The following is a 27,289-nucleotide window of genomic DNA, read 5'->3' on the forward strand; positions in this document are numbered from 1 at the left end:
ATTTAATTATCTTCCAAAAAACTATTTTAATTTTAATCATCTTCCTTTTTTTGCAAAATACTTGTTACATATTCGACTTCCTTATTTTATATTTAATCTTTTTAAAAATTATTATGTAGCAGTTTCTAATATTTATTAGTTAGTTTATGAATCTCCTATATAGAGTTTTAATTAGATTTTAATTTTTGTGGATATTTTTAGAAGTTTTATTTTTTATATTGTAATTCTTATACTTAAAATATTATGCTTTATTTTAAGTTTTTACTCTTTTCGAATAGATTTTGAGTAGAGTTTTTCAAAAAGCTGTTTTGTTTTGGAATATGAGATGTGTTTTAGGTATTTTTAGATGAATTTGAGTTGTTTGTAAATCCTCTTTCTGTCGATTAACTTAAAAATCTACTGATGCTTTTTTGATTACTAAAAAAATTATCATAATTTATTCTTTCTCTTATTCTTTATGAACTTAAATTTCTTTCAAGCATTTATTATTAATGTAAAGATTCTAATAGTGTTTTTTTAATTTTTTGATGTTTAAAAATTAAACTAAAATATTAATAATTTTTATTATTTTATTAAAATTTTAATAATTTTTATTAAAATTTTATTTATGATTAAAATTTATTAATTTTTCATTAGTAAATTAATACTAATATAGTCTTTTTTTCTTTTACATTTATATAAAAATAATTAATTGTTTCAATTTTTTTGTTTTGCTTTAATAATAAAACATATATTAATAGTCTCTAATATTCATATTTTGTTTTGTGAGTAATGTTTTTTATTAATAATAATTAAAAAAATTAATTTTGATTTAATTAAAATAACTATTTCTTTATAAGTTATTAAAATATACAAAAATTTAAAAGGTAGTGTGATATTTTTTTTATAAATTGAAAAAAGAGAAAAAAAAAAATTAATAATATTTTAAAATATAAATATATAATTTACATTAATTTATATTAATATATACAATTTTTTTGTTTTAAATATTTATATTTGTATTTATATCAGTTATTATTTATAGCAACTTAAGTTTTTTCAATCATAACTAAGGTATATAATAAAGTAGAATATTTAGAAATATATTTTTAATTAAGGGTAGGAAACATATTTTAGAATTAATAAAAGAATGGGCTATTTTCTGAAAAATCTTCCTATTTCTCAAAAGCTGAAAGTGCTAATTTATAAGCTTTTGAAAAATGCATAGTTCCTATTTCTTTTTCTAAATATTTTTTAAGATTCTAAAAATAAAAAAAAAAAAAAAATAATTCTTTAAAAAAAAAAAAAACTTTTAAAAACATATTTACTTATATTCGTTTTTATGATACTTTTTATGAAGAAATAATTTATTAAATTTATTAATTAGTATATTATTTTTGAGATAATTAATTTTAATTGGTATTAATATTTAGTTAATTATTATTAATTGAACTTTTATTTTATTATATATCATTATTATTTTATTAATTATTATTATTATATATTTTCTCGTCATTAATAATATCTTATTTTATGTTTTACTTTTAATAATCTTATATGATATTTATTTCTTCATCATCATCAAGATAATCTTCTTTATCCTAAATTTAATCTAAACTTAGTTTTGATTTTTCTATATTTAAATTAAAAAGTTAACTTTAATAATTTCCAGAAATCTATTTTTGTTTATTATATTTTTAATATGATTTATTATTTTTTATATATAAATACCATTTCATTGAATTCAATTAACATTCTTTTAACATCTTTGACTTCTTTTTCTATGTTATTATTTATATTATATTAGATTATTTTTTGATTTGAATTCTTGATATTGTCAATATTATTGTTACTTATATGCTTTTTTGTTTTTATTTATATAATTTTTTATTATTTTAATTCATCAAAAGGTATTTTATAAATAATTTTTCTTTTTTATTTTTATTCATTGTCTGAATTTGATTTTTATTGTGTTTGCAAATTATTATCATTTTTTATAGTTTATTATTTTTGCTTACAATAGAAACTGTCTACTGATTATATTCCATCTGCTTATATAAAATTTGTGTTTTCATAAATAGAAATTTATGTATTATTATTATTATTATTATTATTATTATTATTATTATTATTATTATTATTTTTAGTAATATTATTTAATATTTCTTAATTATCATTATAAAGATTTTATTAAGAAGAATTTGCAATAAATTAAATATTTTAAGCCTTGAAATAATCCTAACATTATGCCTATTAAAATATTATAAAATTAGAAATATTTTCTTTAGAATTATTTTTAATTAATTATGTTTTAATATCATCTGAACTATTTTAAGAAATACTATAACTAACTGTTAAATGAACTGAAGAATTTTTTTATTTTTTATTAAAATTATTATTTACTACATTAATTATTGTTTTTTCATAATTAGAAATTAAAGTATTATTTACTTCGAAAAAATTATTATATCTATTAAGTTCGTCTTTTTTTTCTTAATTTATCTATATTTTTGTGGTTATTTGTTTTTATTAATTATTACTATTTATATTTTCGTTTAAATTATTATTAATTTTTACATTTTATTAAATTATATTTAATAATTAATTTTTGCTTCCTCCTATTTTGCTACAGGCAGTAGGTAGTCTTTACTTTATTTAGTATTATTTTATATCTTAATTGCTTTTATTTTTATTTATAATTGGAGATTAATTTTTTTATAAATTCATTTTTTTTAATACTTGTATTTGATTTCCTTAAATTAAATTTTGAATATTTCCTTAAAGTTTACTTTATCCTTCATTGAATAATTTATTTTTATCCAAAGGAGGAATAATAGGTTGAGGAGGTTAAAAATTTAATTAAGGAAGACGTGTATTAGGGCTCCCTATTCTCACATTATTATTAGGACGAACAAAAGGCGGTGTTTATTATTACAAAACGAAATTATTTACAGGGTTTATTTTTTCAAGTGCGTTTTTTTTTTTTTCGAAATTAAAAGGAGGGGAAGGTTATTATTCGTTTTCTTTTTTATTAATAATGAAAAATTAATCATTGAAATTATCTAAAGGAGGGTCTTTATTTCTTTCTTCATTTTTTAAATTTCCACCTATTATATTTACTGGAGATTAAATTCTATATAATTTTTTATTTTCAGTGTTTTTTATATTTTTTTTTAGTTGTTGTTTTCTTGAATATTTATAATTAATTCAGGTAATTTTTTCTCTATTTAATTATTGTTATTAACTTCTTTTGATATCATTTCTTTCATCAAAGCCTGCGTTTCTTGTAAAAAAGCTATGCTCCTTTTTTTTATTATTGGTTTTTATAAAATCTATTATGCGCTTAATCTTTTATCTGGGTCAATTGTTAACATTTCAGATATTATCTATTTTAATTCTTTTGAATATTAACCAGGTATTGGGTTATAAACCCCTTTTATAATTTTAAGTACCAGAGCATGCATATTTCCCGCATCAAAAGGCTGCTTTAAAGCACAAAGTTCGTATATAAGGACCCCCAAAGACCAAATATCAACCTTAGTAGTATAGGGTTTGTTTTGGATTAATTCAGGGGCTAAATAATAGGGTGTACCTATAAAGGTTTTTGCTTTATCACGTGTACATGATAGTATTTTTGCAATACCAAAATCAGCAAGTTTAATAATTTTATTTTAAGTAAGGAAAATATTTTATGATTTAATATCTCTATGGATAATATTTTTGGAATGAACTAAATTTAATGCACAGCAAATTTAAGTTAACCAATCTATAATTTACTCTTCTTTTATAATTTATTATTTTTAGATTATTTGAGATAAATCTCCACCCTCAGCATAATCCATTACTATACATAATTTATTTTTTTTAGTCTTAAATTATTCGTGGTATTTTATTATATTATGATGATTTAATATTTATAATATGTTTGCCTCGTTTATTGCATCGCATTTCTCTTAGTCGGTCATATGGGAAATATCAATTTATTTTATTACACATAATTAATTATCGATTATACGTTCGACTAAATATGCTTTGCCATAAGAACCTTCACCAAGTAGTTTTATTTTTTTGTAGTCTTTTTTATCCATTGTATTAGGAGGTTTCTTTTTTTTATTTTGGATATTAGATTTTTTAGTTTTTTTTTTATCTTTAAAAAAGCAATATGATGTTTTTTTTCTTTTTTATATTATTGTGTTGTGATTAAATATAAATTATAATAATTTTTTTTATAATTAATTATGATTAATATAATATAATATTTTTATATATTATATATATTAATTATTTATTCCTTTTTATTTATTTGAGGAGATTAACAAGTATATTTTTTAATTTTTTTATGAATCAAAAACATATTTTTTATATTATAATTAAATATATAAAATTATAAAAAACAATCATGTATTTATTTTAATGAATATATTAATTTATGATTATTTAAGACCATTTTATTTATATTATAGATTTAAACTTTTAAATATTAATATTATAAATATAATTAAATTTATTTATTACATGTAAAAAATAAAATGATTTCTATTATTAAATAAATTTACGAAATTTATAATAATTTTATAAAAATATAATTTATTTTACTACTTTTTTTATAAACATTGATATTTAACTATATTTATAATAATAATGATATAATTTAATTTTTTTATAAATTAAATAATATTGTATTATTCTTTTATAAAAATAATAATTGTAAAAAAAAAAACTATTAAAAATTTGAATCCAATGTTATGATATAAATATAATAATTACAATTATAGAAAAAGAAAAAAAAATACAGTTTTATATATTAAAATAAAAAACTTAAAAAGATAAAAATAATAATTATTTATAATTTAATATATTTTTATATATTGATTAATATTAATAAACACTTCATAATTAATTAAAATCTTAAATATAAATTAATTTAATAAATAATTTATATTTTTATTTTCTATATTCACAAATAATAATTAAAACATAAAAATATCTTTAAAAAATAAAAAATCAGCTAATCATCTTAATTAATAATAAAATTAAGAAAGTAAACTATAAGTTTAATTTTCATTTTCTTTTTTTTGAAAATCAGTAAAACAATCCCAAAATTTAATAAATCCATCATTAGCCGAGGTAACTATTTCTTCGTTTTTACTATTAATTGTAGAATATAAAACTCTTCCCTAATGTCCTTCCGTTTCGCTAATTTTTTCGATTTTTTATGTTTTTTTTTCTTACCAAACCATAACTTTATTACTAGGAAATCCAAAAGTACATAAAAAAAAGCCTGGATAATTATTTTTCGAGCAAACAATATTACATATTTAAGCCCCAGTATTGACAACTTATAAATTTTCCCCACTAAAAGAATCCCAAAGTCTTAAAGTGCCATCAAACTTTCCTCCGCCAGTAATAAAATGGCTATGTTTTAAACTACTCCAACTTAACCCTTTAACACCTGCTTTATGTTAACTCAATTTGTGAATAGGCCTTTGTTAATTAAATTTATTCCAAACAAAAACCTTATTATCATTTCCCCCGGAAAGTAAATAATTAGAATCGAAACTCCAGGCTAAACTACATACTTCCCTTTAATGACCTCCGCTTTCGAAAGATTAACAAATAGATTGTTTTTATCTCACGTCTAAATTATAAATACTTCTTTGTTTTCCTGCTGCTGTTAATACGAATGCATTTTACCAGGCTAATACGCCAACTCTTTTTCCTTATTTTTGTAATGTAGATATCGCTTGGAGCTTGTTTAAGTCCCAAAGCTAAACAATTCCTTTACTGTCTGATATGGCTAATTGGTTTTCATTATATTCATGAAATTTTAAGCAACTAACGTATTCGGTTGATTTACATATGTTTATTGATTTTATACTTTTTTATTTTTATTTTTTTTTAAGATTTTTTTTTATTATTTACTCTTTAGATGATGTGTTATATAGATATACTTTCTAATTAACTGATATTGAAAGAGTTTTTTAATTGTTATAACTTATTAAGTTGAGATAAAAATCGTCACGTAAAGGCGGTGTTTCCAGAATTTGAGAAGGGACTAGATCAAATTTTTTTTAATCTTTCTTTTATGATTAAAGATCTGGTTATGAATCTTTGAAATATTATTATTAATATTTGGTTTAGGGTTATACTATTTGTTTTCCGAAGTTTAGTATTTTGAGAGGATTTTTAGATTCTTAGCTGTATGGGTTAAACTCAATTTAATAAAAGTTTTAATGAATTATTCTAGGTATAAATCTATCGTAATTTTATCGTTTGTTTATTTATTGCATTTTTATTTTTAATCACTTTTTAATTTTTTTGTTTTAATTATTATGTTTTTATTTTTATTATTAATATATATATATATATATGTTAATTGATATAATTAAAAGTATATTAAATTTATAAAAATTTTTTTAGCATGCTATATTTTGGATCTTTTTAAAACTATTTTTATTTGAATATAATTAAATTTATATACAATATTGAGTAATTAAAATTATTCTGTATCTTAATCATCATTGATAATTATAAAAATAATATTTTAAAAGTATAAAAAAGCTTGAATTACTTTAATTAACTTTAATATTTTTTAAATATCATATAGTATGATTATAAAACTTTCTTATATATATTAAAAATTTAATATATTAATTAAAAAAATTTAATAAAATATATATAAAATAAAATATATCTTATATAAATGTTTAAGATAAAAATTTAATAACTATTTTAATATTAATAAAAATGTATAGTATTATTATAATAAAATTGATTATTTTATATATAGTATTTGATTATTTATTTTATATGTTATATGACTATTATTTGTTGATTATGTATTAAAAAACAAAGCATTTATATATAAAATATTATTATAAAATTTATTTATAAAAAATAAGTATAATATCATATAAAAAATAATAATAATATAATACAAAAAATATAGAAAATTTCATTAAAAATCCAAATAAATAAAAATGAATTATATAAATCAAGAAGATTAATACTCATAAAATTCATAAATAAATAAATAAACAATACATAAAATTAATTTCATAGAAAAAATATCAAAAGATTAAAGCTTAAGCTATTTTGACGGAGATGAATTACACGAATAATTATTATCCTAGAAATAAATAAAAAAAAAATGTCCATCATGTTTGTGTTATTAAAAAAAGAAAAAAAATGTAAACGAATGGCTTTATCATTTTAAGCTTTTAATAAAAACAAATAGATTTAAGAATTAGGAATGGTCTGCTTATATATTTAATTTAATAAATTAACAATATTAAAATACTCCTGAAAACATAAAAGATATAGAAGAATTACATTAAAATGCAAGGTTTACATTAGATAAAATATAAATTTAAAATAATAATAGTAATAATAATAATAATAATAACAATAACCATTCAATAAATAAAAATAGTGAAATATGTTTTTAAAAAGATGGAAATAAACAGAATAATTAAAATGTTTAAAATTAATCTATATCTTCAAATAATAATGCGATTAATAAAAAAGTAATTGCAAAAGATTAAAAAAAAAAAAAAAATTGTAATTCATGTTCTTCTTCCTCTTCTTTTAGCCTGCCTTAATATTTAGAAAAATCTTAGTAAATTTTGGTAAACTCTTCTATTTTAAATGAAAAAATAAGCAATATACATGAAACCATTATAGGTGATACAATAGAATATTTGGTAAAAAATAAATCATAAAATATATCAATGAAAAGTACTAAAAAATAAAAAATAAAAAAGAAATTATTATAATAATAAAAAGAAGATGAAAAAATATAGTTTTTTAATGCAAATACTTTGTTAATAAATAGTGAGAATTTAAAAAAATGTAATTATGAATTATTTTAAGCTGCTATTTATTATAAATCAATTACTTTATTAATCGAAAATCATTTATAAGAAGAAAATAATTACGAATAATAAAAGCCTTTGAGAGTTATAAAAGATAATTTTGTTTAGTATTATATAAATGAATATGGTAAATGTATTTAAAAAATAAAATAAAATTAATTGAAATAAATAATAAGTAATTTAAAAGAATTTGTTATTTTATATATTGAACTTATTCGAGAATATTATAAATTAGATGATTTAATTTGTTAATGTAAATATGCCGAAGAATTTATTACATATGAAAATTTAATTAATTTTTTATGTTCGATTTTGTTTAAAGATGATTATATTTATTCTATTATTTATGTTTCTCATTCTATTTATGAAAAAGATTTAGCCAATTAATTTTTTATTGTAGTTTCTTAATTGAATAAAATTAATATTAAACCAAATTTTCTTAATATATCTGAGAAATTTTGTCTAATAAATTAAGTAATTTTTTGTTTTTATCCATAATTTTTATTCATTTTAATAGGAATTTCCTTATTAATAAGCTTATTTATAACTTGAATAAATTAAATTTTAAAGAAGCCCTGTCCATAAGTTAAAAATAATCGTTAAAACATAAGATGCTATTAATTAATGTATAAAAGATTATTATTAAGATGAAATATTTTATGATGCAGATGAACTTATTGGTATTTTTTCATTTGTTATCATAAAAAGTTCAATTTATGATATTATTACCCATTGCAAAATTATTGAAAACTTTACTACTAAGGATACTTTAAATAGTATATCTGGCTATTTATTAATAACAATAATGTCTTGTGTAAATTATATTTCTTAAATATAAATTTAATGATTATTTTAATTAATTTTTTAAAAATATTAGTATTATTAAATATAATTTATAAATATATATATATATATATATATATATATATATATATATATATATATATTTATAATAATTTTTTAATAATTGCTTTATAATATTTTTTATTAAGTTTATTCAATTTTCAAATTAATATATATATTTAATCATTATTTAATTTAATATGCTAATATTATATATTATTTAAATTTAATAATTTTTTTTTGATATAAAAGCAAACATTGTTTTAATATAATTATTTTAAATTTAAATCAATTATTTTTTTTACAAAATATTTAATGATCCAGTTATTGAAAATAAAAAAGAAAATTCTACTAAAATAAACATAATTCATATTTTATATAATAATAAAAAATCCGCTAACATATATTAATATTATCTTAAAATTAAAATAAAATTATTAATTTATAAACCAATAAAGTTTTTATTTTACATAAATGAAAAAATAACTTTGATTTGTTAATTCATTCAAAATAGGAATTAACTTGATTTTTAAGATAGATTAATGCAAGATTTTCTATTTTTTTATATTATTTAATGATATTTCTTATTCTTATTTGTTTAAAAATAAAATTATATTAAATATTGGTATTTTTAAAAACACAATCTAAAAAAAGGTGATAAAAATGGATTATGTATAACCTTTTTTTAATTTGAGATTTTTAAAAAATGAATAATAGAAAATATAAACGTTCTAAAAATATAATATAATTTACTTGATTTTTTTAAATTATACATAATAGTTATTTTATATTTCATTAATGTACATATATTTAGCATTTATTTCGTTATAAAAATAATAAAAAAATGAATTTAATAAGATTATATATATATATATATATATATATATATATATATATATATATTTATATATATATTTATATTTATTTATATGAATATATTTATGTAACTCTTTTTGTGATATTTTTTCTTATGTTATTTATAGTATTGATACTGTATATTATTATATTGATAATGAATAGTTTAGTAAAAATATGTATAATGTAAAATAACGATATCGATATTTAACTAAGAATCGAAATATATATAAATTATGTCGTAGAGAAACAATAAAAATACAATAGACAATAAATCTTTAGTTGACAAAAAAAGCATTTCTCTATAAAATGGTCCTATAATGGAATAATTTTTTATTAATACGTGTATTTAATTGAATAATTTTGTTTTATATATGACTCTTATTTTATAAGAAGAAACTCTTTTTTCCTGATGAGATTATATATAGATATAATAGTTATTATGACTAAGCTTTAATTTTATTAAATTCTTTAGAAGTTTTTTGTTATTATATAATATTTTATTTTTTTTATAAAAATTAAAAAAAGGATTAATTGATTTTTTTTTCGATTAAAAAAAAAAGATGTCTTTATGTAAAAGTACTAAATTTTCAAAAATTTGTATTTAAAAAAGAAAAAATTAATTTTATAATATTATTATTATAATTGAATGTGTAATATCTTTTTTGTAAAAAATTAGGAAATTTAATTACTTAATGCAAATATTTAGAAAGCTTTAAATGAGGTATTCTATTCTTAAATAAATGAAAAATAATTTTTTGTTGAATAAAATTAATATTAAAAGGAAATAAAGATACTAGACACAATTTTTAAAAACATAAACTGCTAATTATAAAAAAAAACCTTTATAATGAAATCTGATTTAATAATATATTTAAATAATATTAATGCTAATATTAGTTTAAAAAAAACCATAAATCTGCAATTTAAATGACTTTTATGAAGATGATTATTATTACAATCTACTCAATCTCGATATATAAATAAAAAAACCTTTAATATTATTTCATTCTGAAAAATCTAAAATAAAATTTTAATGAAGATATTATCTAATAATAATATTACAGAAATAAATACAAAAATATAAATACTTATATATTACTAATAGTTTATTTATTATTTATTCATATTATTTTTTTATTTTATATTTAATTTTAATTTTTTTGTTACAAAAATATAAAAAACAATAGGAAGTAGCATTATTAAGTTTTAATAAAAACTATTTATATAAAATAAAATATTTTATAGTAATTTATATTATGTTTAATAAACTTTGAAATACTATAATAAAATGATTTTTATTAAATATATTTTAAGAAAATAAAATTATATTACGGTCATATTTTTAGTTAAAACTCAATATGAAAAAATAAAATAAAAATTTATAAAAAGACTATTTTTTGGTATATATTTTATAAAATTTTAAATTAATTAAATATATAAAATTTATTCATAAATATAATTTAAATAAATATTATTTTATAAATAATAAGAACTTTATTTTTATATTTAGAATTTTTTAAATAATAATATATAAAAATATTTGTATATTAATTATTATAAATATATACTGATTAATAAATAAAAATTATAAAATTATTTCTTACTTATTTTTTAATAAATTTGATGTAGAAATATATTTTGTATTAATATAAAAAAAATAAAATATTTAATTTATCATATATATAATATTTCTATATTTATATACTATAACTAAAAGAAAAAATATAATTTTGGTAAAATATATTTATATTTTATGAAAATAATATATATAAAATAATATTGACTAAAAAATTAAATTATATTTATTTAAAAATAAATTTTATTGCATATAATAAAATAAAAAAAAGATATTAATATTTATTTTATATACATTATAAAATTTAAATATTATAATTAAAAAAATAATTAAAATAATTTAATAAAAATGCGATTATAAATAATAAATTTTTAGAATATTTAATAATAATAAATAATTAGAAAAATATAATCAATTTACAATTTTATAAACTTTTATAAATATATAAATTATAATTTATTTTTATAAATTAAAAAAATTAAATAAAAAAAAAATGAATTAGTAAAAAAAGATAAAAGTAATTAAATCAATAAAGCAATTTGAAAACTAAATATAATAAAATTCTTTAGTGAACTCAGATTTTTAAAATCTACAAAATCAATAATTAATAAAAAAGTAAAAGACTTAGTAATAATAATAATAATAATAATAATAATAATAATAATAATAATAAATATAATAGAAATAGTAAAATTTATTATAATAATAACTTTAATAAAAGTAAAAAATTTTATAATAATAAGTATAATAAAGTCATTAAAAACAGTAATAATAAGTTCATTAAATAAATTTATAGAAATAATAAATAATCAAAAATAATTCCATTCTTTTTAGCAATTAATAATAATTGCAAAAGAAAGTTATTACTCACGATGATTAAAAAAAAAAAGAATAGATAAATTAATCTTAAGCACTTCAATATGACAATGAATCTTAATTGAGTAGTCTAAAAAGAAAAAACGATTTAAGTTCATAGATGATAGAAGTAAATTCTTCTTAAGATAATCTTTAATAACGAAAAGTTTAATAATAATAATTGAAATTAGGTGATTTCGATTTAGGAAATACAGCTGTTAAAATAGAACCTTATAATTTATAAGAAGCTTTTTACTGGGTTTATTGGAAAGAAGAATAAGATTATTAACCTTAAAAATCTGTTTAGAAGTATTTTTTATATATTTTTTTTTTATATTTATATTTATTTAATTAGGCTAAGTAAAATAAAAGAAAACGCTCCTGAGTTGTATTTTTATCATCTTTAAGAATATTTTTTTAATAAAAAGAAGAAATTTTATTCTACCGAAGATATTGAAAATATAACTTAAAGAAAATTAAAGCATATTTCTTTTGTTAAATCTAATAAAAGAATAGAAAAGCATATTTTTTAAAATAAAAACACATCAGGTTAATAAGATAAAATGATTTATGATAATTCTAGTGATTCTTATTTTAATTAAGAAAAGTATAATTTTGAAAAATAGAATTACTATTAATCAGAAAAAAATATAAGTATTTAATAAATGTGAAAAAAAAAAAAAATTATAAATAAAGAAATAATAAATATATTATTATATAAATATTTTATAAAATATATATATGTTTTTTTTTCTTTTTAATATTTATTTTATGATTTTGAATTTAATTATATTAAAAAATAAAATATATATATTTTGTTTTAAAAATATATTTATAATTTAAAGACATTATTTTAAAATAAATACTGATTTACTATATTATCAAATTTAAAAAGAAAACAATAAAATAATATATAAATTAATTTGTTATTAAATAAAAAGTAAACATAAAAAAATGCAATAAAAATATTAACAGCTATAAATACTTCCAATAAGTTATTAAAGCGATTAAAAATAATAAATGCTTCACTAACATTAAGAATTAATATAAAATTTATAATAATAAAATTAATTCCAATAGTAATAAATACTTAATGTTCGATAATAATTTAATTCAACATTAAATAATCCTATATAACTTAATAATAAATAATATGCAATATAATAAGGATAATAAAGTAATTATGTAAATGATAATTTCAAATAGGCAAATAATACAATGTTATTTCCTCAAAAAATTGATTCTTCTTATTAGCCTACTAAAGAGAATATTAATTAAAATAAAATCGATTTTAAAAGGGAAGAATTTTATTAAAATTAATAAAATATAATTAATAATAATATCAAAGATAATAATAATAAAGTATAAATTGAATAAAATGTTGAAAAAATAGATGCTTATGCAAAATTTGATAATTAATAACTTTAAAGAAAAATTAGTTAAATAAATAAAATAATTATTTTTTATAAAAAAAAAAAAAATATTTTTTATTTTTATTTACAAATAAAAAAAGGTTAACTATAAATAGTTGTAAATGAATAATAAAAAACAATATAATAATTATAAGATGATTAAATGAAATTAATGGATTTATGTGATAAAAAAGATATAGAAATAGAAGATTTAACAATATAATAAGCAGAAAATCAAAGCTAAATATAATTATTTAAATAAAACTATAATTAATTAAGTAAAGAATTCCAAAAAATGTAACAAAGACTATAATATTAAGAAGATTCAAAAGAAGAATTATAAATACAAATATAAAAAAATGCAAATTTTGAATAAAGAAACAATTATTTAAACCATGAATTATAATAATTAAGATAAACAATAGAAAATCTTCAAGTTTAATTAAAAAGTTTTCAAAGTTATTCTTCAAAAGCTTAATAATTAAAATAAACTGAAAACGAAATGAATTAGATGAAAAGTTATATAGACAATCTAGAATAAAAATTGGTTGAAAAAAACGAGGAACTTTTCGCAACTTAAAAAAGAGCCGAAATTAATTTCCCGAATGTTATTTGTGAATTAGAAGATAAAATAAAATATTTAGCGACAGAAAATGACAGGCTTAATAAAATTCTAATTGAAAGATGTGTTGATATGAGATAAAATTGGTGATTTTTGTTAGTTAATTTTGGTTATATTATTTTATTTATTTTTTTAGATAAACTTTTTACTTTTTTTTTTTTTTTTAATTAAATCTTTTTTATATGTATTTATATATTTTTATTAATAATAATATAAAATTTAATGGGTTATGTATATTATTATTTCAAATTTTTTATATTTTTATATTAATACATTTATTTTTTAATGAAAAATTGAAATATTAATAATTCGTTTATAATAATTCATATTAATAAATAATATATATTTTTTTTATTTTAAATAAAGATTTAATATATTATATCTATTAAATTTTTTTTTACTTTTTAACTGAATAAAATATATTATAGCTTTTTATAAGGACGAAATATCTATAAAACATAAAAATAATTTAGCATTTATAATAAAAATATAATATTATATATATATGTATAAATTTTAGAATAAATTAAAATAGTGAAGAGGCTTTACAAATAAAAAAAAGGAGATAATATTTTATAAGCTGTTTAAAAATTTGCTATATTAGATTCTCTTATATATAATATAAAAAGTTCACATATATAAAATAGTTACATAAGCAATTAATTATATAAATAATAAAATAGGGTATATAATATTTTTTAAAACAAAACTGAACAATAATAAAAAAAAAGCTTTAAGAATAATCTTGATAGAAATATTATTTGTAATAAAACATAAAATATTAATAAAATAAAAATAATAATAAAATAATGGAATAATAGTGATAATTAAAATATAAAATAATATTATTATAAAAATTTACATTTGAAAAAAAAAAATATACTTACTCCATATAAAAAAAAGAAAGAAGATATATTTTTAAGATTAGATAATTATAAATTTTAATTTATTTCTTTCGATATATTAATAAAACTTCTGTAATTAAAAAACTAAAATATCGATTAGTGAGAATTAAAGATTATTTAATTTTAATATAATAAAAATTATTTTGAAAAAAAAAAAACACTAAAGATAGTTATAATTTTTTAAAAAAAAAATTAATATTAAATTCTTTGTCATAAATATGTAGAATAATATCATATATATCTATATGAATATTTATTTATATATATATATATATATATATAAATATATATATATATATATATATAAATAATAATTAATAATTTTTTTTTTTTTTATATTCAATTAAATTTTTTTTGTTTTATGTATTTTTTAAATTAATACTAAAGTTATTTCTATAATAAAAAATAATAAAAAATATTATTTATAATATTAAAAATTTTAATATAAGATAATAATATTTTTTTCTTATTAAATTCTACTCTATGTCCTTTAATCAATTTTTCTTTTTAGATTTATGAATTTTCTAAACCTCCAATTTACTTTTAGAAGCTGAAAATATTTTATTTTCTGAGTTAAACTTGAATTCTGCACATTAAATAATTTCATCTGATCTAGTAATCTAATAAAATTAAATAAAATAAAAAAAAAAAAAATAACTTCATAACAATCTTTAACACCTTTAATGATTTTCTAGAAATCCCAAACAACTGTAAAGTTTCCAATAGAAGTAACAATAAATCTTTCCAAAGAATTAATTGAATCATCGAATTTAGCAGATGTGAATCCTATTTAATTAACCATTAAAGCTTTAAGATCTTCCTAATTAAGAGTTAGTTTTTTAGGAATTCTTCTATCTTAGTAATTAACTTTATTATTATAAAGATCTTTTTATTAATCTTTAGCCGAATAACTTGGCAATAAAATTAAATAAGTCTTACATGTAGCCAATATCCATTTCAAATCTTTAGAAGTGTCAATACTTAAAATAGGATCTCCAAAACCAACAAATTTATTTTTAGCCATTTTTCCAATTTCCGAAAACAAACGAATACTTCCGTCTTCACTTCCTATTACAAAATTTCCTTTCTCATTGCTCTAAACACATGTAAATTTATTATTTTAATCATATATTTTGCTCTTTTAAACTACATCACTTGTAGCTTTTCCTTCTGCTTTTCTAGGATCCATTAAAAATATATTTTTACTATTTATACCATAGAAACATGTGTTTTCAGGATGTTTCTATTAAGGAGCAAAATCTTAAACTGTATTTTCATTACATTTCTTTTTTTGTTATATATATTTTATTTTAAATATTTCTTTTTATTTTTTACGAATTCTTATATTATTTTTCCAGATTCTATATCATAATAATATATTTTTTTTTATTCTAGTTCATTTAATAATAGAATTTTAGTATCTTCGTCTTATAAAAGAATTTTTCGTGGTTCAAATGATTAACCATCTAATCCTTTTATTATAGGAAGTTAACATAGATGCTATTTTTTTTGTTATTTAAAAAAAAAAAAAAAAATTATATCTAATAAAAATTATTTTAAACTTCTAAATTATCTTGGTTTTCATTATCTTCCTTAACTCTGAAAATTTCAATGTATTAGCCTTTAGAAACAAAAGTTCTGTCATAAATCTTTGCTTATTGAATATTTTTAACATTAGATTTATAGTTCGATTAAGAAAATTATGATACAAGTGAATTGTCAAATTCGATTATTTAATTTTGAACTTCTTCTTCGTCTTTTATATATTCTCGGTTGTCTTCTTTGTAATTATTATTAATTTCTTCTTCATCTTCTTCGGCGAATCTTCTTTAATATTCAATTTCGTCCTCATTAAAGGCCTTTAAAAATGGTATTTTATTATTTTTTTCATACAAGCATTAATGAATCATAAAATTTGCTTCATTAGCAATATATTTTTTATCGAATTTGACTAAATACATTTCAACTTTTTCTGTAAATTCTAACCATTTAATGGTATTTTGTTATTAATCAATATTTAGACAATGTCCATCACTTAAAGTACATTAATGAATAACTTATTTTGAAGAATTATATATTTAAAACTTAAAATTAAAATTTTCATATTATTTTATTGCAAATATTATTCCCTAAAATTAATTATTTATAAAATATTAGTTTAATTATTTTAAGTACATATGATTTTGGCAACATTTAATTTAAATGTTCTTATAATTAATATAAAGTACCAATTTATGCAAATCTTATACCCTTTTGTATAAAATATATATATAAAATATAATATATATATATATATATATATATATTATATATATTTATATATAATTTTAGATTTTTTTTACTTCTTAATTTAATATTTCTATATAAGCATTTTATAATTCTTAGTTATTTAAGTTATCTTTTATTATTTACTAATATTATTTATCTTCATTTTTTGATGTTTCTTCTTCTTTTTTTTATTCTTCTTATTTTGATGAGTTTTTTTTAGTTTAAGAAAGTTAAAGATTTTACATTTTTTTTTCAAGCTTTTTTTTTTTATAAATATATATATATATATATATATATATATATTTATTATATATATATATATTATTTTATTTTTTACTTTTATTACTACTTTAATTATACTACTATTGTTCTTTATTTTAGTTTCGGTTATTAATTTACTTTTTAACTTTTTTTTAAACGTTTTTTAAAACTTAAAGAAAAACTAAATCTAGTAAATAAGGTTTAATTTTTATTTAAATTTTCGGTCTTAACTTTACTTTTTTTTAAAAAATTTACTTTTTTAACTAGNGTNTATTTAGTAAAATTTAATTTTAATTTTATTTTTTAATTTTAAAAATATATATATATATATATATATATATATATATATATATATATATATATATTTTTTTTTTTTTTACACACATATAATCTCACTCGTGCGTTGTGTGTGGGATATATCTTTATTTTTTTTTACGTGTTAAACAGAGAAAACATCTGAAAGAGTGTTTTTATTGCTATCTTTTAAATCTTTTTTAACACGTGTATAGAAAATATAAATTTATTTTTTTTTAAATATATATATATATATATATATATATATATATATATATATATATATATATATATATATATATATATATATATATATATATATATATATATATATATATATTAAAAATTAATATAATTACTTGCAGTTAGATTTTATTTTTTCTTCATCATCGTCTTTTATTGGCCTTTATTAGATATTTAAGAAAATTAGTTCCGAAAAATATCTTTCGAATAATCGTACTTATTCTTCATCTATTATTGATGTATCAAATTCTAATCTTATTTGTAGGCTTTTTTTCGAAATTATATATTTTAAAAATTATTATTTTTACCTATTTTCTAAATCAAATACATATTTAATAATTTTAGTGTCACCATTTTCAAATGTTTATCTTTTTTTTTTTTTTTAATTTAAATATTATTTTATAAAAAAAAAAATCTTTTGAATTTGTTAATACTATCTTAAATCAAGTTTTGCAGTGATTGGGAAAAAAAGTTCTTATTCTTCTTCTTTACAATATAAATAAAAAGAATAATTGGTTTTATTATCATTCATAAAGGTTAAAACTGCTTTATTCATTCTATATTTATATTTAAAAAAAAATATAAAATATTTAATTATTAATTTTTTTTGTTTAATTACATCACTTATGAACTTTTATTTTCTCTTTTATATACTTCAGCTTAAACTTGAAAATTCTTCATGTATTAAGGCATATTATTTTTTTCTTCTCCTTTTCCAAATAAGCCTTTAATGAAATTCATTTTTTTTTTTTTTTTTTTAATTATATTATAATATTTTTATTATTTTTTTTGGATAAAAATTAAAATGTTTAATTTATATACTTATAATGTTTTTGTTTTTTTTTAATAAAAATCTATTTATAAATTATATTTTATAGAAAAAATTATAGTAAAAATAATATATAATAAAATTGATTCTATTATAAAATTTTAATATATATATATTATATATTATTTTTTATAATTTTTTTTTTTTAATTTATTTTGACTAATATTTTCTTTAAATATTTATTTATTGTTTTATTTATTTCTTTAAATTATTTATTTTTTAATGAATTTATTTTATTTCTCTTTTTATTGATAAATAGAAAATATGCAATTTAATGGTTAAATCTATTAGAGGTTTTTTGTTGATTTTTAAACCAGTAATTTTACTCGTTTGTTTGATATATAGCAAATTATAGATTGTATTTTTTTAGAAATATTAATTATTTAAAAATAATACAGCTGATGCTTGAATTATTTTGAGAAGATTAAATGATTTCTTAGATTATAGAAATATAATTTCAAAATATTTTTAGATTACTAATTTTAATAAAGTTAAGTATTTGCTTATTAGTATATAAAAATATAACAAGCCTATTTTTCAGATTTTAAGAAGGAATAAAATATATATATTTGAAAATATTGTATATTCGTTTGTAAATATTTTTTATTTCTCATTGAACAATTTAAATATTATAAATATAAAATTGAAGGTTTTATTATAATTTATTATTACTAGCTTATTTAGTTAGGATATTATTCTTTTATATTATTTATTTGTTTAATATCATCGATAAAAGTTCGACTTTTTTGTATTTTCCGTATTTTTAAAAAAAGATTTTGTTTATAGAATACTTACGGCATATTAATTTAAATTTATTTATTTTTATTAATATTTAAAAATGTATTTTATACGTATATCAGTAATCGTTTAATGGATTAATTTTACGTTTTGAAGAATATTTTATTAAATATTCATACAATTCTTTTCATAAAAAAAGGATTTCCAATAAAATTATCTTAAAATGTTTTTAAAGATAATAATTCGTTTATTTTTTTCTTTTAGTATATTATATTTTTTGTTAATATTAATTATATATGATTATTTAAAAAGTCATTTTTAAAAAGAACTTTTTTATAATTTTATAAAGAATTAATATATAATATTAATTAAAAAATATATAATAATTTTTTTCTTAATATATTTGTTTAAAATATAAATTATAATTTACAAAAAAATCTAAATATATTTAGGAATAATAATCAAAAACAATTTTAATTTTTTTTTTTATAACTTAAAAAAATATATATATATATACCATTTAAATAAAAACTATTAACATACATGGGTTGTGGAAATTCAAATCCAAAAAAAGTAGACCATAATTAAAATCAATTAAGTAGTTAAGAAAAAGAAGACGAATATTTTTCTAGATAAACAGCAGTATATGGTGTTGAAAACTAATGTAAAATTCGAAAATTAAATATTTTTTTATATGGAGTTTTTGGTGTAAATAAAATTTAAATAAAAAATATTTTGAAAAAAAAAAAAAAAAAAAAGGTTGGTATTGAAATAGCAAAGAATTTAATTTTATCAGGAGTTAATTAATTAGTTATATATGATAATAAAATATGCGATAAAAATGATTAAAATGTTAATTTTTGTATTAGAGATAATCATATTAAAAATAAAAATTCAAGAGCTGATGCCAGTTTGGAAACTCTTTAATAATTAAGTTTATATTGCTAAATTAAAGTTCATAAAGAAGAAATTAATAATGAATTTCTATCTTAGTTTAATGTCGTTGTATTTACAGATTTTTACGATAAATAGAAACTTATTGAATATAATAACTTTTGTAGAAAAAATAATATAGGATTTATTTTGAGTGCTAATTTAGGTTTATATGGTTTCCTTTTTGTTGATTTTGGGGATAAACATTTAGTTATTAAAAAATAAATCCTTCCTAATATATATTTATACTTTTCTTTTTTTTATTTAAAAAAAAAGGTTTAAGATATAGATGGAGAATAAATAAAATAGGCAAGTATTAGCTCTATTTCTTAAGATAAGTAGGCATAAGTAAATTAATTTTTTTTTGCTTTAAATAATTTTTTTTAATTTTTATTTTAAAAAATAGATTACTGTAGAAGATGATAAAAAATTAAAATTTTAAAATGGAGATACTGTTTAGTTTTAAGAAGTATAAGGAATGACAGAGTTGAATGGAAAATAATTTTAAATTGAAATAAAATCGGCTTATAAATTTACAATAAAATAAGATACAACGAAATTTACTCCTTATAAATCTAATGGTATATAATTAAAAATGTTTTTTTTATGATAATTTATTTAATTTATAAAAGGAATTGTATATTAAGTTAAAGTTCCTTAATAAATAACATTCAAGTCTTTATAAGAAATACTTGAAAATCCCCAAAAAGATGATTTTATGCTTTTTGATTCTACTTAAACTTCCTAAAGTTAAGATTTGCATATTATATTAAATGGATTATTTGAATATTATTAAGAAAATAAAAAATTACCGTAATTTTTAAATGAAGATAATGCAAAATAAGTGATTGGAATAATAAATAAGATATAAGGAAAATATAAAAATCTTAATGCAAATTAAATAAATGAATCTTTAATAAAAAATATTGTATTGTATTCATAAGCTAATATCATACCAATATGTTATATATGGGGAGCTTTAGTTTCTTAAGAAGTGATAAAATATATAGGTTTATATAAACCAATAAAATAAATTATTCATTGTGAAATGCTTGATATTTTATGTCCTTAATAAAATTTATAAGTTTTAAATGATAATTATTAACTTTCGGTTCTTGGGAAAGTTTTTTTTAATAAATTAGGAAATTAAAAGTAATTTTTTTAATATTTGTAATAATAATTTAATTTTTTTTTTTTTTATAAAAGCATATTTTTAGTAGGGGCTGGATCTTTAGGATGTGAATATTTGAAAAATATAAGCTTACTTTTGAATAATTGTAGTTTAGATGGATAAATATTTATTACAGATTTCGATAAAGTTAACTTTTCGAATTTAAATACTTAATTTTTATATACTAATCAATTTTTAGGGAAAAGTAAATCTGAAGTTATAGCTAATTAAATAAAATTAATAAATAAAGTAATTTTTTTGTTTTAACAAAAAAATAAAACAATAAATATTTATATAAAAAAGTAAATTAAAATTAAAAACTTTAATAAATCTTTTAATCTTAAAAATTAATAAATTTTCGATGATTTGTTTTGGGATAACCTTAATATAGTTATAACATCAGTTGATAATACATAAACTAGAGCATTAATAGATGCTTAATGCGTTTGGTTTGGAAAAGTAAAAAAAAATATATTTTTTATTTTTGTGTTAATAAACAAAAGCCATTATTCGATTCTGGAATTTAAGAAAGTAAATGCCATACTTAAGTAATAGTCCCAAAATAGACTTAATGTTATTAAGATTCTCATGATATTAGTGAAGAAAGTGCACCTTTATGTGTTTTGAGTAATTTTCCTCATATAATATAACATACAGTTTAATGGAGTTCAGACTAATTTTAAGTTTTTTTTGTTGAAGGGATTGAAGAAATAAGCAAATTTGTAAAAAATGGACAATAACATATCTAAAATTTAAAAAATGAATTTTAAGATAAAAGTGGCTTTTTGAAATAAAAATTACTAAATTTATAAACTTATGCTACTGTTTTATTATAACCTAATTATGAATAATGTATTAATATTGCGTTTAAATTGTTTTATTAAAACTTTTATGATTAAATTATTTAATTGTTATAAGGATTTCCTATTGATCATAAAGTATCCTTTTTTACTTTTTTATTTAATATACTTTTGTTTTTATATATATATAGAATGAAGATGGAAAACCTTTCTGGAGTGGACATAAGAGATTACCTTAAGTTTTTTTTTTTTTTTCTTTTCTTTTTTTTGTTTTGTTTTCTTTTTTTTATTTTATTTATTTTTAGGCCTTAGAACTTAATTATGAAGATTAATTACATCTAGATTTTATTTTATCAGTTTCTAATATAATTGCTTATTCATTTGATATAAAAGGATAATTACCAAAAGATAAAATAGCTAAGTATTTAGGTTAGAATAAAGAAACTTTATAAAAACTTTTTTAAGTAGAGAAAAAAAATATTGATGATGATTAAATTAATTTAAATCTAATAGCTGAGCTTTAAAGTAATATATGTTATTTTTTATATTAGGCTTATTTTTTATTTAAATATTATAAAAGAATTGAAAATAAAACATTCATAAAAGGTTTATCTGTTATAATTAGAAAATGATGAATAATAAGAATTATAATAAAATTTTATTTATACTACATCTAATTTAAGAGCAAGAAATTACAAAGTAAGAAAAATAATTTAATAATAATATTTAAAATAATATAAAAAGATAGAAGAGGCATCTAAATAAAAAATAAAAATGATTTCTAATAAAACAGTACCTTCAACAGCTATTATGGCTTCTTTAGGTGCTAGTTTAAATATTATTTAAATTATAAAATATTTAAAAAATTAAATTTAATAAAAGAATGTTTATCAATAGAAAAATTCTTTTATTAATTTAGCAATTCCATTATATTTGTTTGCTGATACATTAGCCCCTATTGCTTAAAAAGATAAAGAATATGATGAAATTGTTTTAGGCCCTGTTAAGGCTATACCTCCAGGTATTTTTTTTTTTTTTTTTATAATTTTTTTTTTTTTTTTAAGGATTTACTAATTGGGATAAAATTGAAATTAATGGACCTATGAAATTAAGTTAATTAATAGATAATTTTAAAGATTAATATAAAGTTAAATTATCAATTATTTCAGTTGGAAAGCTATGTATTTATAATGTATATGGAGGATAACAATAATAAGATTTGCTAAACTAAGATATTCTAGAATTGTACTAAAAACTTTAAAAATAAAAGGTTCCCGCAAGTAAAGCTTTTTTAGAAATTATTGTTAATGGAGAAACATTAGATGATAGTACAGACTGTAATATGCCTGTTATTAAATATAGAATTAAATGATAGACTGTAATATGGCCTTTTATTAAATAATGAATTAAATGAAAATTTTTATTTAAAAAATTAAATTTTTTATTAATATAAATAATTGTATTTATTATTTCTTCATATTTATTTTTAAAAAATGAATAAAGAGTATAAATTTAATTATTTTTAAAATAAAATAAAAAATATTTAACAAAAATAAAATGTTGAAAATTTTTATAAATTAATGCATTCATAATTACTCAAATTCTTAAATTAAATAAATAAACATAAATTAAAAATTATAATAATATTAAGTTATAAAAAAGCTTTAATAATTTGAGTTTAAACCATAGTATTTTATAGATTTAAACAAAATATTAAATAAACAAAAGTTAAATATTGATTTAAAAACATAAATAAAACAAAAAATATTATATAACATAAGAAATTGTTAAGACAAAGAAACTTACATATAATGCTTGTAATTTTTAAACTAACATTAAATAAGAGAAAATGAAATAAGAGATTGTATGATAAACTAATTAAAATAATTTAATTTAAATAATAATTTTGAATATATGGAGCTATTTTACGAATATTTTTAATAATAAAAAAATAATAAATAATATCACGTAAATTTAGAAAATTACTATATTCTTAATTTTAAAAATATGAATGAACATTAAATACGGTAAGTTATGAATAATTATTTCGAAAACACTATGGGAGCTACTTAATTTTATGACGCTATATAAAAAAGACTATTAGAGTTATTTAAGGAAAATAATTAGTCTATTAATAATTATACGCTTTTTAAAATTTATTTAAAAACATTTGTTTATGCAAATTTTTTTAATAAAGAATTCTTTTAATATATCATAGATATTATAAATTAAAATCTTATTAGTTTTCAAACTTTTGACTAAAATTTATTTTTATATTTAAATGAAATTATAGATTTCTATAATTTGTTTTATTAATAAACATCTGATAAACATGATATTTTATTTGAATATATTTAAAAATATGATAATGTTGATTTTATATAAAAATCTTTAGGAAGGTTTTTGTATTCTAGAAGTTTATATACTCCTTAAAAAAGTATTCCTGAAAACTTAAAAAATTTTCTTAATAATTTAACTAGAGTTTTAAGAGAAAGTAATTGGCAAATTGATGTTTAAAAAGTTTTACAAAATATATTTAAAGATGAGGACATAAAATGTAACTATTAAATTGATATTTATAATGTAGACTTCTTAATTAATGATAAAATTATTGTCGAAGCAAATGGAAGATAACATTATTACCATAATAGAAAATCAGGAATATCTGAAATTAAATCAAGATGTTTATTAAAAAGGATATATATTAATAGATATATATTAATATTAATGGAGTTAATAAAAAACTGTATAATAATAACATTCTTTTATTTTAAATTTATTTAAAGGTATTTAAATTAAATAATAAAATAAATGAAAACTTTTTAAAATTTATTTTTGTATGAATTAATAAAATTAGTTTATAAATAATTATTGTAAAAATTTATTATTATTTTCTTTTTTTTATATATAAAATATAATATATATATTTTTTTTTTAAAGCTTATATGTTATATTTTTATATTAACTCTTATATATAGTAAAAAAACACAAAATTAAAAATAAAAAAAATGAAACAAATTACCTATTCAATATAACTTCCATTAAATATTAATGTAAATAAATAAACATATAAAATTTTAGCTATTAAAATAATTATTTTATTTTTTTACATTAAAATTGTTTTATTTTTAAAAAGTAATTAGAAATAGGACAGAAGTATATTGATTATATTATTGATACTGATATTTTAAAATTACAAAAAGATGCAGTTATTTTTAGAAGTTTCGAAGATAAAGATTACATAATAAATTCTCCTTTACCAAGTTTTATAAATGAAATGATTTTTGGTAAATATATAAAATTAACTTCAAAAAAATAATATTCTCAATACAACTACATTTAAGTCTTTAATGTATTTTTATTATAAACTCAAATTAAATTTTATTAAAGATAAAAAAAAAAAAAAAATTAAAAGTTTTAAGCTTTCAACCTTTTTAATTGTTAAATCGACTCATAAGTTAATAAATAGGGTATTATTTAAAATTTCTAAAATAGTTAGAAACCTATTAACATTGATATAATTAATGAAACTATTGATTATTTTAATGGATATGATACTTAAATAGGTTTATCAATTTAAAAATAATTTAATATTGAAAATTTAAAGAATTGGAAAAATAGTTTTAATGGTATATTGTAAATAAATAAAATAATTAAATATAAAATTGGTTACGATTAAGCTAACTAATATGTAATTAATATTGTTAATAAATATTACATTTATAAAAAAAATAAAATCGTATAAAGCTTGAAGATTTAATGTTAGATTCGTTAAAAAGAAACTATAATTACTATTATAAATCAATGCTAATAACAATTAACAAATGGAAGAATTTAACAATATAATAAATAGAATAGAAACATAAAAAATACTTAAATATTTAAAATAATTTTATTAACTCTTATCAGATATTTAATTAAAAAATTGATTCCTTTATTAATCTTATAAATTTTACAAATTATTAATAGTATTTTTTATTATTACTTTATTTATTTTAATTGAAATAAAAAATTTAGTATTGTAGAAAAAAATAACCGAATATTTGATTAAGATTCTGTTATTTCTAAAGTAGAAATCTAATCAAATACAAAATATAATGACTAAATAAAAGATTAAACAAATAGCTAAAAGAAAACAAATATAGTTTTCAAAAAAGTATTATATATAATTTTTTTAAAAAAATATATATAAATCAAGTTTTTTATATTTAATAGAATATTATTAATAAAACGGCTGGTGTTTTATTAAAAAAAGGAGATGGTCCAATAAATTATGATTGGAACGAAAGATATGTAATTATTCATAATTAAAGTCTAATATATTTTAAGACTTAATTTGATAAATACCCTCGAGGAATCATAGATTTATAGAATTGTACAGTTTCAAATATAATAAAATTAGAAAATGTATAATAAGACATTCATTTTTTATAAAAGATATTTATTTTTTATTAAAAGGAAAGAGAATATGCATTTTTTATTGAAGTTAATAAGCCGAATAAAAGATATTATTTTAGTGCAAATACATATCAAGAAACTGAAAAATGGCTTTAAACTATTCATAATTAAGCTTAATTTAATGTATTTTTTTTATAAATATATAAATTATTTATATGTTTCACTAGAATAATGCTTTTAAAGAAAGTGTTTATTTAGATAATTCTACTGTTATAAAAAAAACAAATAAATAAATAAAATTTAATGTTAATATTCTTGAAAGTTAACCTCCTGAAATAGTAATTATTTTAAATAAAAATTTTTTATTTTTTTTTAAAAAAATAAAATAAAGTCAAAATATTAAGATTATTATATGTAAGAATTCCCTCCT

General features: G+C 15.9%; 4 protein-coding genes across 4 annotated transcripts, besides 48 other annotated features; 2 read left to right on the plus strand and 2 right to left on the minus strand. All coding sequences in view use genetic code 6, as the record gives it.

Moving 5' to 3' along the window:
- Positions 1-549: 549 nt before the first annotated feature.
- Positions 550-604: a microsatellite.
- Positions 550-635: a microsatellite.
- Positions 567-606: a microsatellite.
- Positions 636-1,007: 372 nt separating the features above from the next.
- On the minus strand, positions 1,008-4,426 carry IMG5_200600 (protein kinase domain protein; the record flags this gene model as incomplete). Its single annotated transcript, XM_004024019.1, has 5 exons — positions 1,008-1,241; positions 1,711-1,760; positions 2,769-3,086; positions 3,392-4,082; positions 4,424-4,426. 5 exons carry the CDS (start codon positions 4,424-4,426, stop codon positions 1,008-1,010), a joined length of 1,296 nt encoding a protein of 431 aa, XP_004024068.1.
- Positions 1,254-1,298: a microsatellite.
- Positions 1,435-1,480: a microsatellite.
- Positions 1,435-1,484: a microsatellite.
- Positions 1,435-1,485: a microsatellite.
- Positions 1,665-1,704: a microsatellite.
- Positions 2,065-2,136: a microsatellite.
- A 630-nt stretch (positions 4,427-5,056) lies between the features above and the next one.
- On the plus strand, positions 5,057-6,130 carry IMG5_200610 (hypothetical protein). The gene has a single exon (XM_004024020.1). The coding sequence runs from the start codon at positions 5,160-5,162 to the stop codon at positions 5,769-5,771; it is 612 nt and encodes a 203-aa protein (XP_004024069.1). The 5' UTR covers positions 5,057-5,159; the 3' UTR covers positions 5,772-6,130.
- Positions 5,858-5,899: a microsatellite.
- Positions 6,131-6,286: 156 nt separating the features above from the next.
- Positions 6,287-6,327: a microsatellite.
- Positions 6,295-6,332: a microsatellite.
- Positions 6,333-6,606: 274 nt separating this feature from the next.
- Positions 6,607-6,663: a microsatellite.
- A 90-nt stretch (positions 6,664-6,753) lies between these two features.
- Positions 6,754-6,809: a microsatellite.
- Positions 6,810-6,835: 26 nt separating this feature from the next.
- Positions 6,836-6,886: a microsatellite.
- Positions 6,838-6,875: a microsatellite.
- Positions 6,869-6,925: a microsatellite.
- Positions 6,926-7,352: 427 nt separating this feature from the next.
- Positions 7,353-7,390: a microsatellite.
- A 605-nt stretch (positions 7,391-7,995) lies between these two features.
- Positions 7,996-8,034: a microsatellite.
- Positions 8,035-8,747: 713 nt separating this feature from the next.
- Positions 8,748-8,805: a microsatellite.
- Positions 8,800-8,841: a microsatellite.
- A 715-nt stretch (positions 8,842-9,556) lies between these two features.
- Positions 9,557-9,627: a microsatellite.
- Positions 9,557-9,639: a microsatellite.
- Positions 9,640-11,325: 1,686 nt separating this feature from the next.
- Positions 11,326-11,379: a microsatellite.
- A 379-nt stretch (positions 11,380-11,758) lies between these two features.
- Positions 11,759-11,803: a microsatellite.
- Positions 11,759-11,872: a microsatellite.
- Positions 11,794-11,882: a microsatellite.
- A 1,417-nt stretch (positions 11,883-13,299) lies between these two features.
- Positions 13,300-13,328: a microsatellite.
- A 314-nt stretch (positions 13,329-13,642) lies between these two features.
- Positions 13,643-13,680: a microsatellite.
- Positions 13,681-14,638: 958 nt separating this feature from the next.
- Positions 14,639-14,673: a microsatellite.
- A 110-nt stretch (positions 14,674-14,783) lies between these two features.
- Positions 14,784-14,829: a microsatellite.
- Positions 14,802-14,862: a microsatellite.
- Positions 14,863-15,152: 290 nt separating this feature from the next.
- Positions 15,153-15,230: a microsatellite.
- Positions 15,231-15,418: 188 nt separating this feature from the next.
- Positions 15,419-17,437, minus strand: IMG5_200620 (vacuolar import and degradation protein, putative; the record flags this gene model as incomplete). Its single annotated transcript, XM_004024021.1, has 6 exons — positions 15,419-15,544; positions 15,583-16,209; positions 16,260-16,424; positions 16,487-16,783; positions 17,100-17,174; positions 17,267-17,437. The coding sequence occupies 6 exons, from the start codon at positions 17,435-17,437 to the stop codon at positions 15,419-15,421; spliced, it is 1,461 nt and encodes a 486-aa protein (XP_004024070.1).
- Positions 17,187-17,248: a microsatellite.
- A 23-nt stretch (positions 17,438-17,460) lies between the features above and the next one.
- Positions 17,461-17,514: a microsatellite.
- Positions 17,466-17,523: a microsatellite.
- A 245-nt stretch (positions 17,524-17,768) lies between these two features.
- Positions 17,769-17,818: a microsatellite.
- A 169-nt stretch (positions 17,819-17,987) lies between these two features.
- Positions 17,988-18,087: a microsatellite.
- Positions 18,088-18,985: 898 nt separating this feature from the next.
- Positions 18,986-19,053: a microsatellite.
- A 1,047-nt stretch (positions 19,054-20,100) lies between these two features.
- IMG5_200630 (ubiquitin-activating enzyme e1, putative) lies at positions 20,101-23,833 on the plus strand (the record flags this gene model as incomplete). The annotated part of the gene is made up of 13 exons (XM_004024022.1): positions 20,101-20,265; positions 20,317-20,700; positions 20,767-20,838; positions 20,897-21,071; positions 21,123-21,642; positions 21,697-21,910; positions 21,965-22,120; positions 22,165-22,599; positions 22,653-22,700; positions 22,767-22,986; positions 23,042-23,160; positions 23,206-23,482; positions 23,526-23,833. The coding sequence occupies 13 exons, from the start codon at positions 20,101-20,103 to the stop codon at positions 23,831-23,833; spliced, it is 3,093 nt and encodes a 1,030-aa protein (XP_004024071.1).
- Positions 22,611-22,647: a microsatellite.
- Positions 22,702-22,764: a microsatellite.
- Positions 22,704-22,754: a microsatellite.
- Positions 23,485-23,530: a microsatellite.
- Positions 23,794-23,875: a microsatellite.
- Positions 23,876-25,157: 1,282 nt separating this feature from the next.
- Positions 25,158-25,185: a microsatellite.
- Positions 25,186-25,383: 198 nt separating this feature from the next.
- Positions 25,384-25,435: a microsatellite.
- A 1,171-nt stretch (positions 25,436-26,606) lies between these two features.
- Positions 26,607-26,666: a microsatellite.
- A 203-nt stretch (positions 26,667-26,869) lies between these two features.
- Positions 26,870-26,919: a microsatellite.
- Positions 26,920-27,289: the final 370 nt, after the last annotated feature.

This window comes from Ichthyophthirius multifiliis (assembly GCF_000220395.1).
Source record: "Ichthyophthirius multifiliis unplaced genomic scaffold scaff_1120509251422, whole genome shotgun sequence".
NCBI lineage: Eukaryota > Ciliophora > Oligohymenophorea > Hymenostomatida > Ichthyophthirius > Ichthyophthirius multifiliis.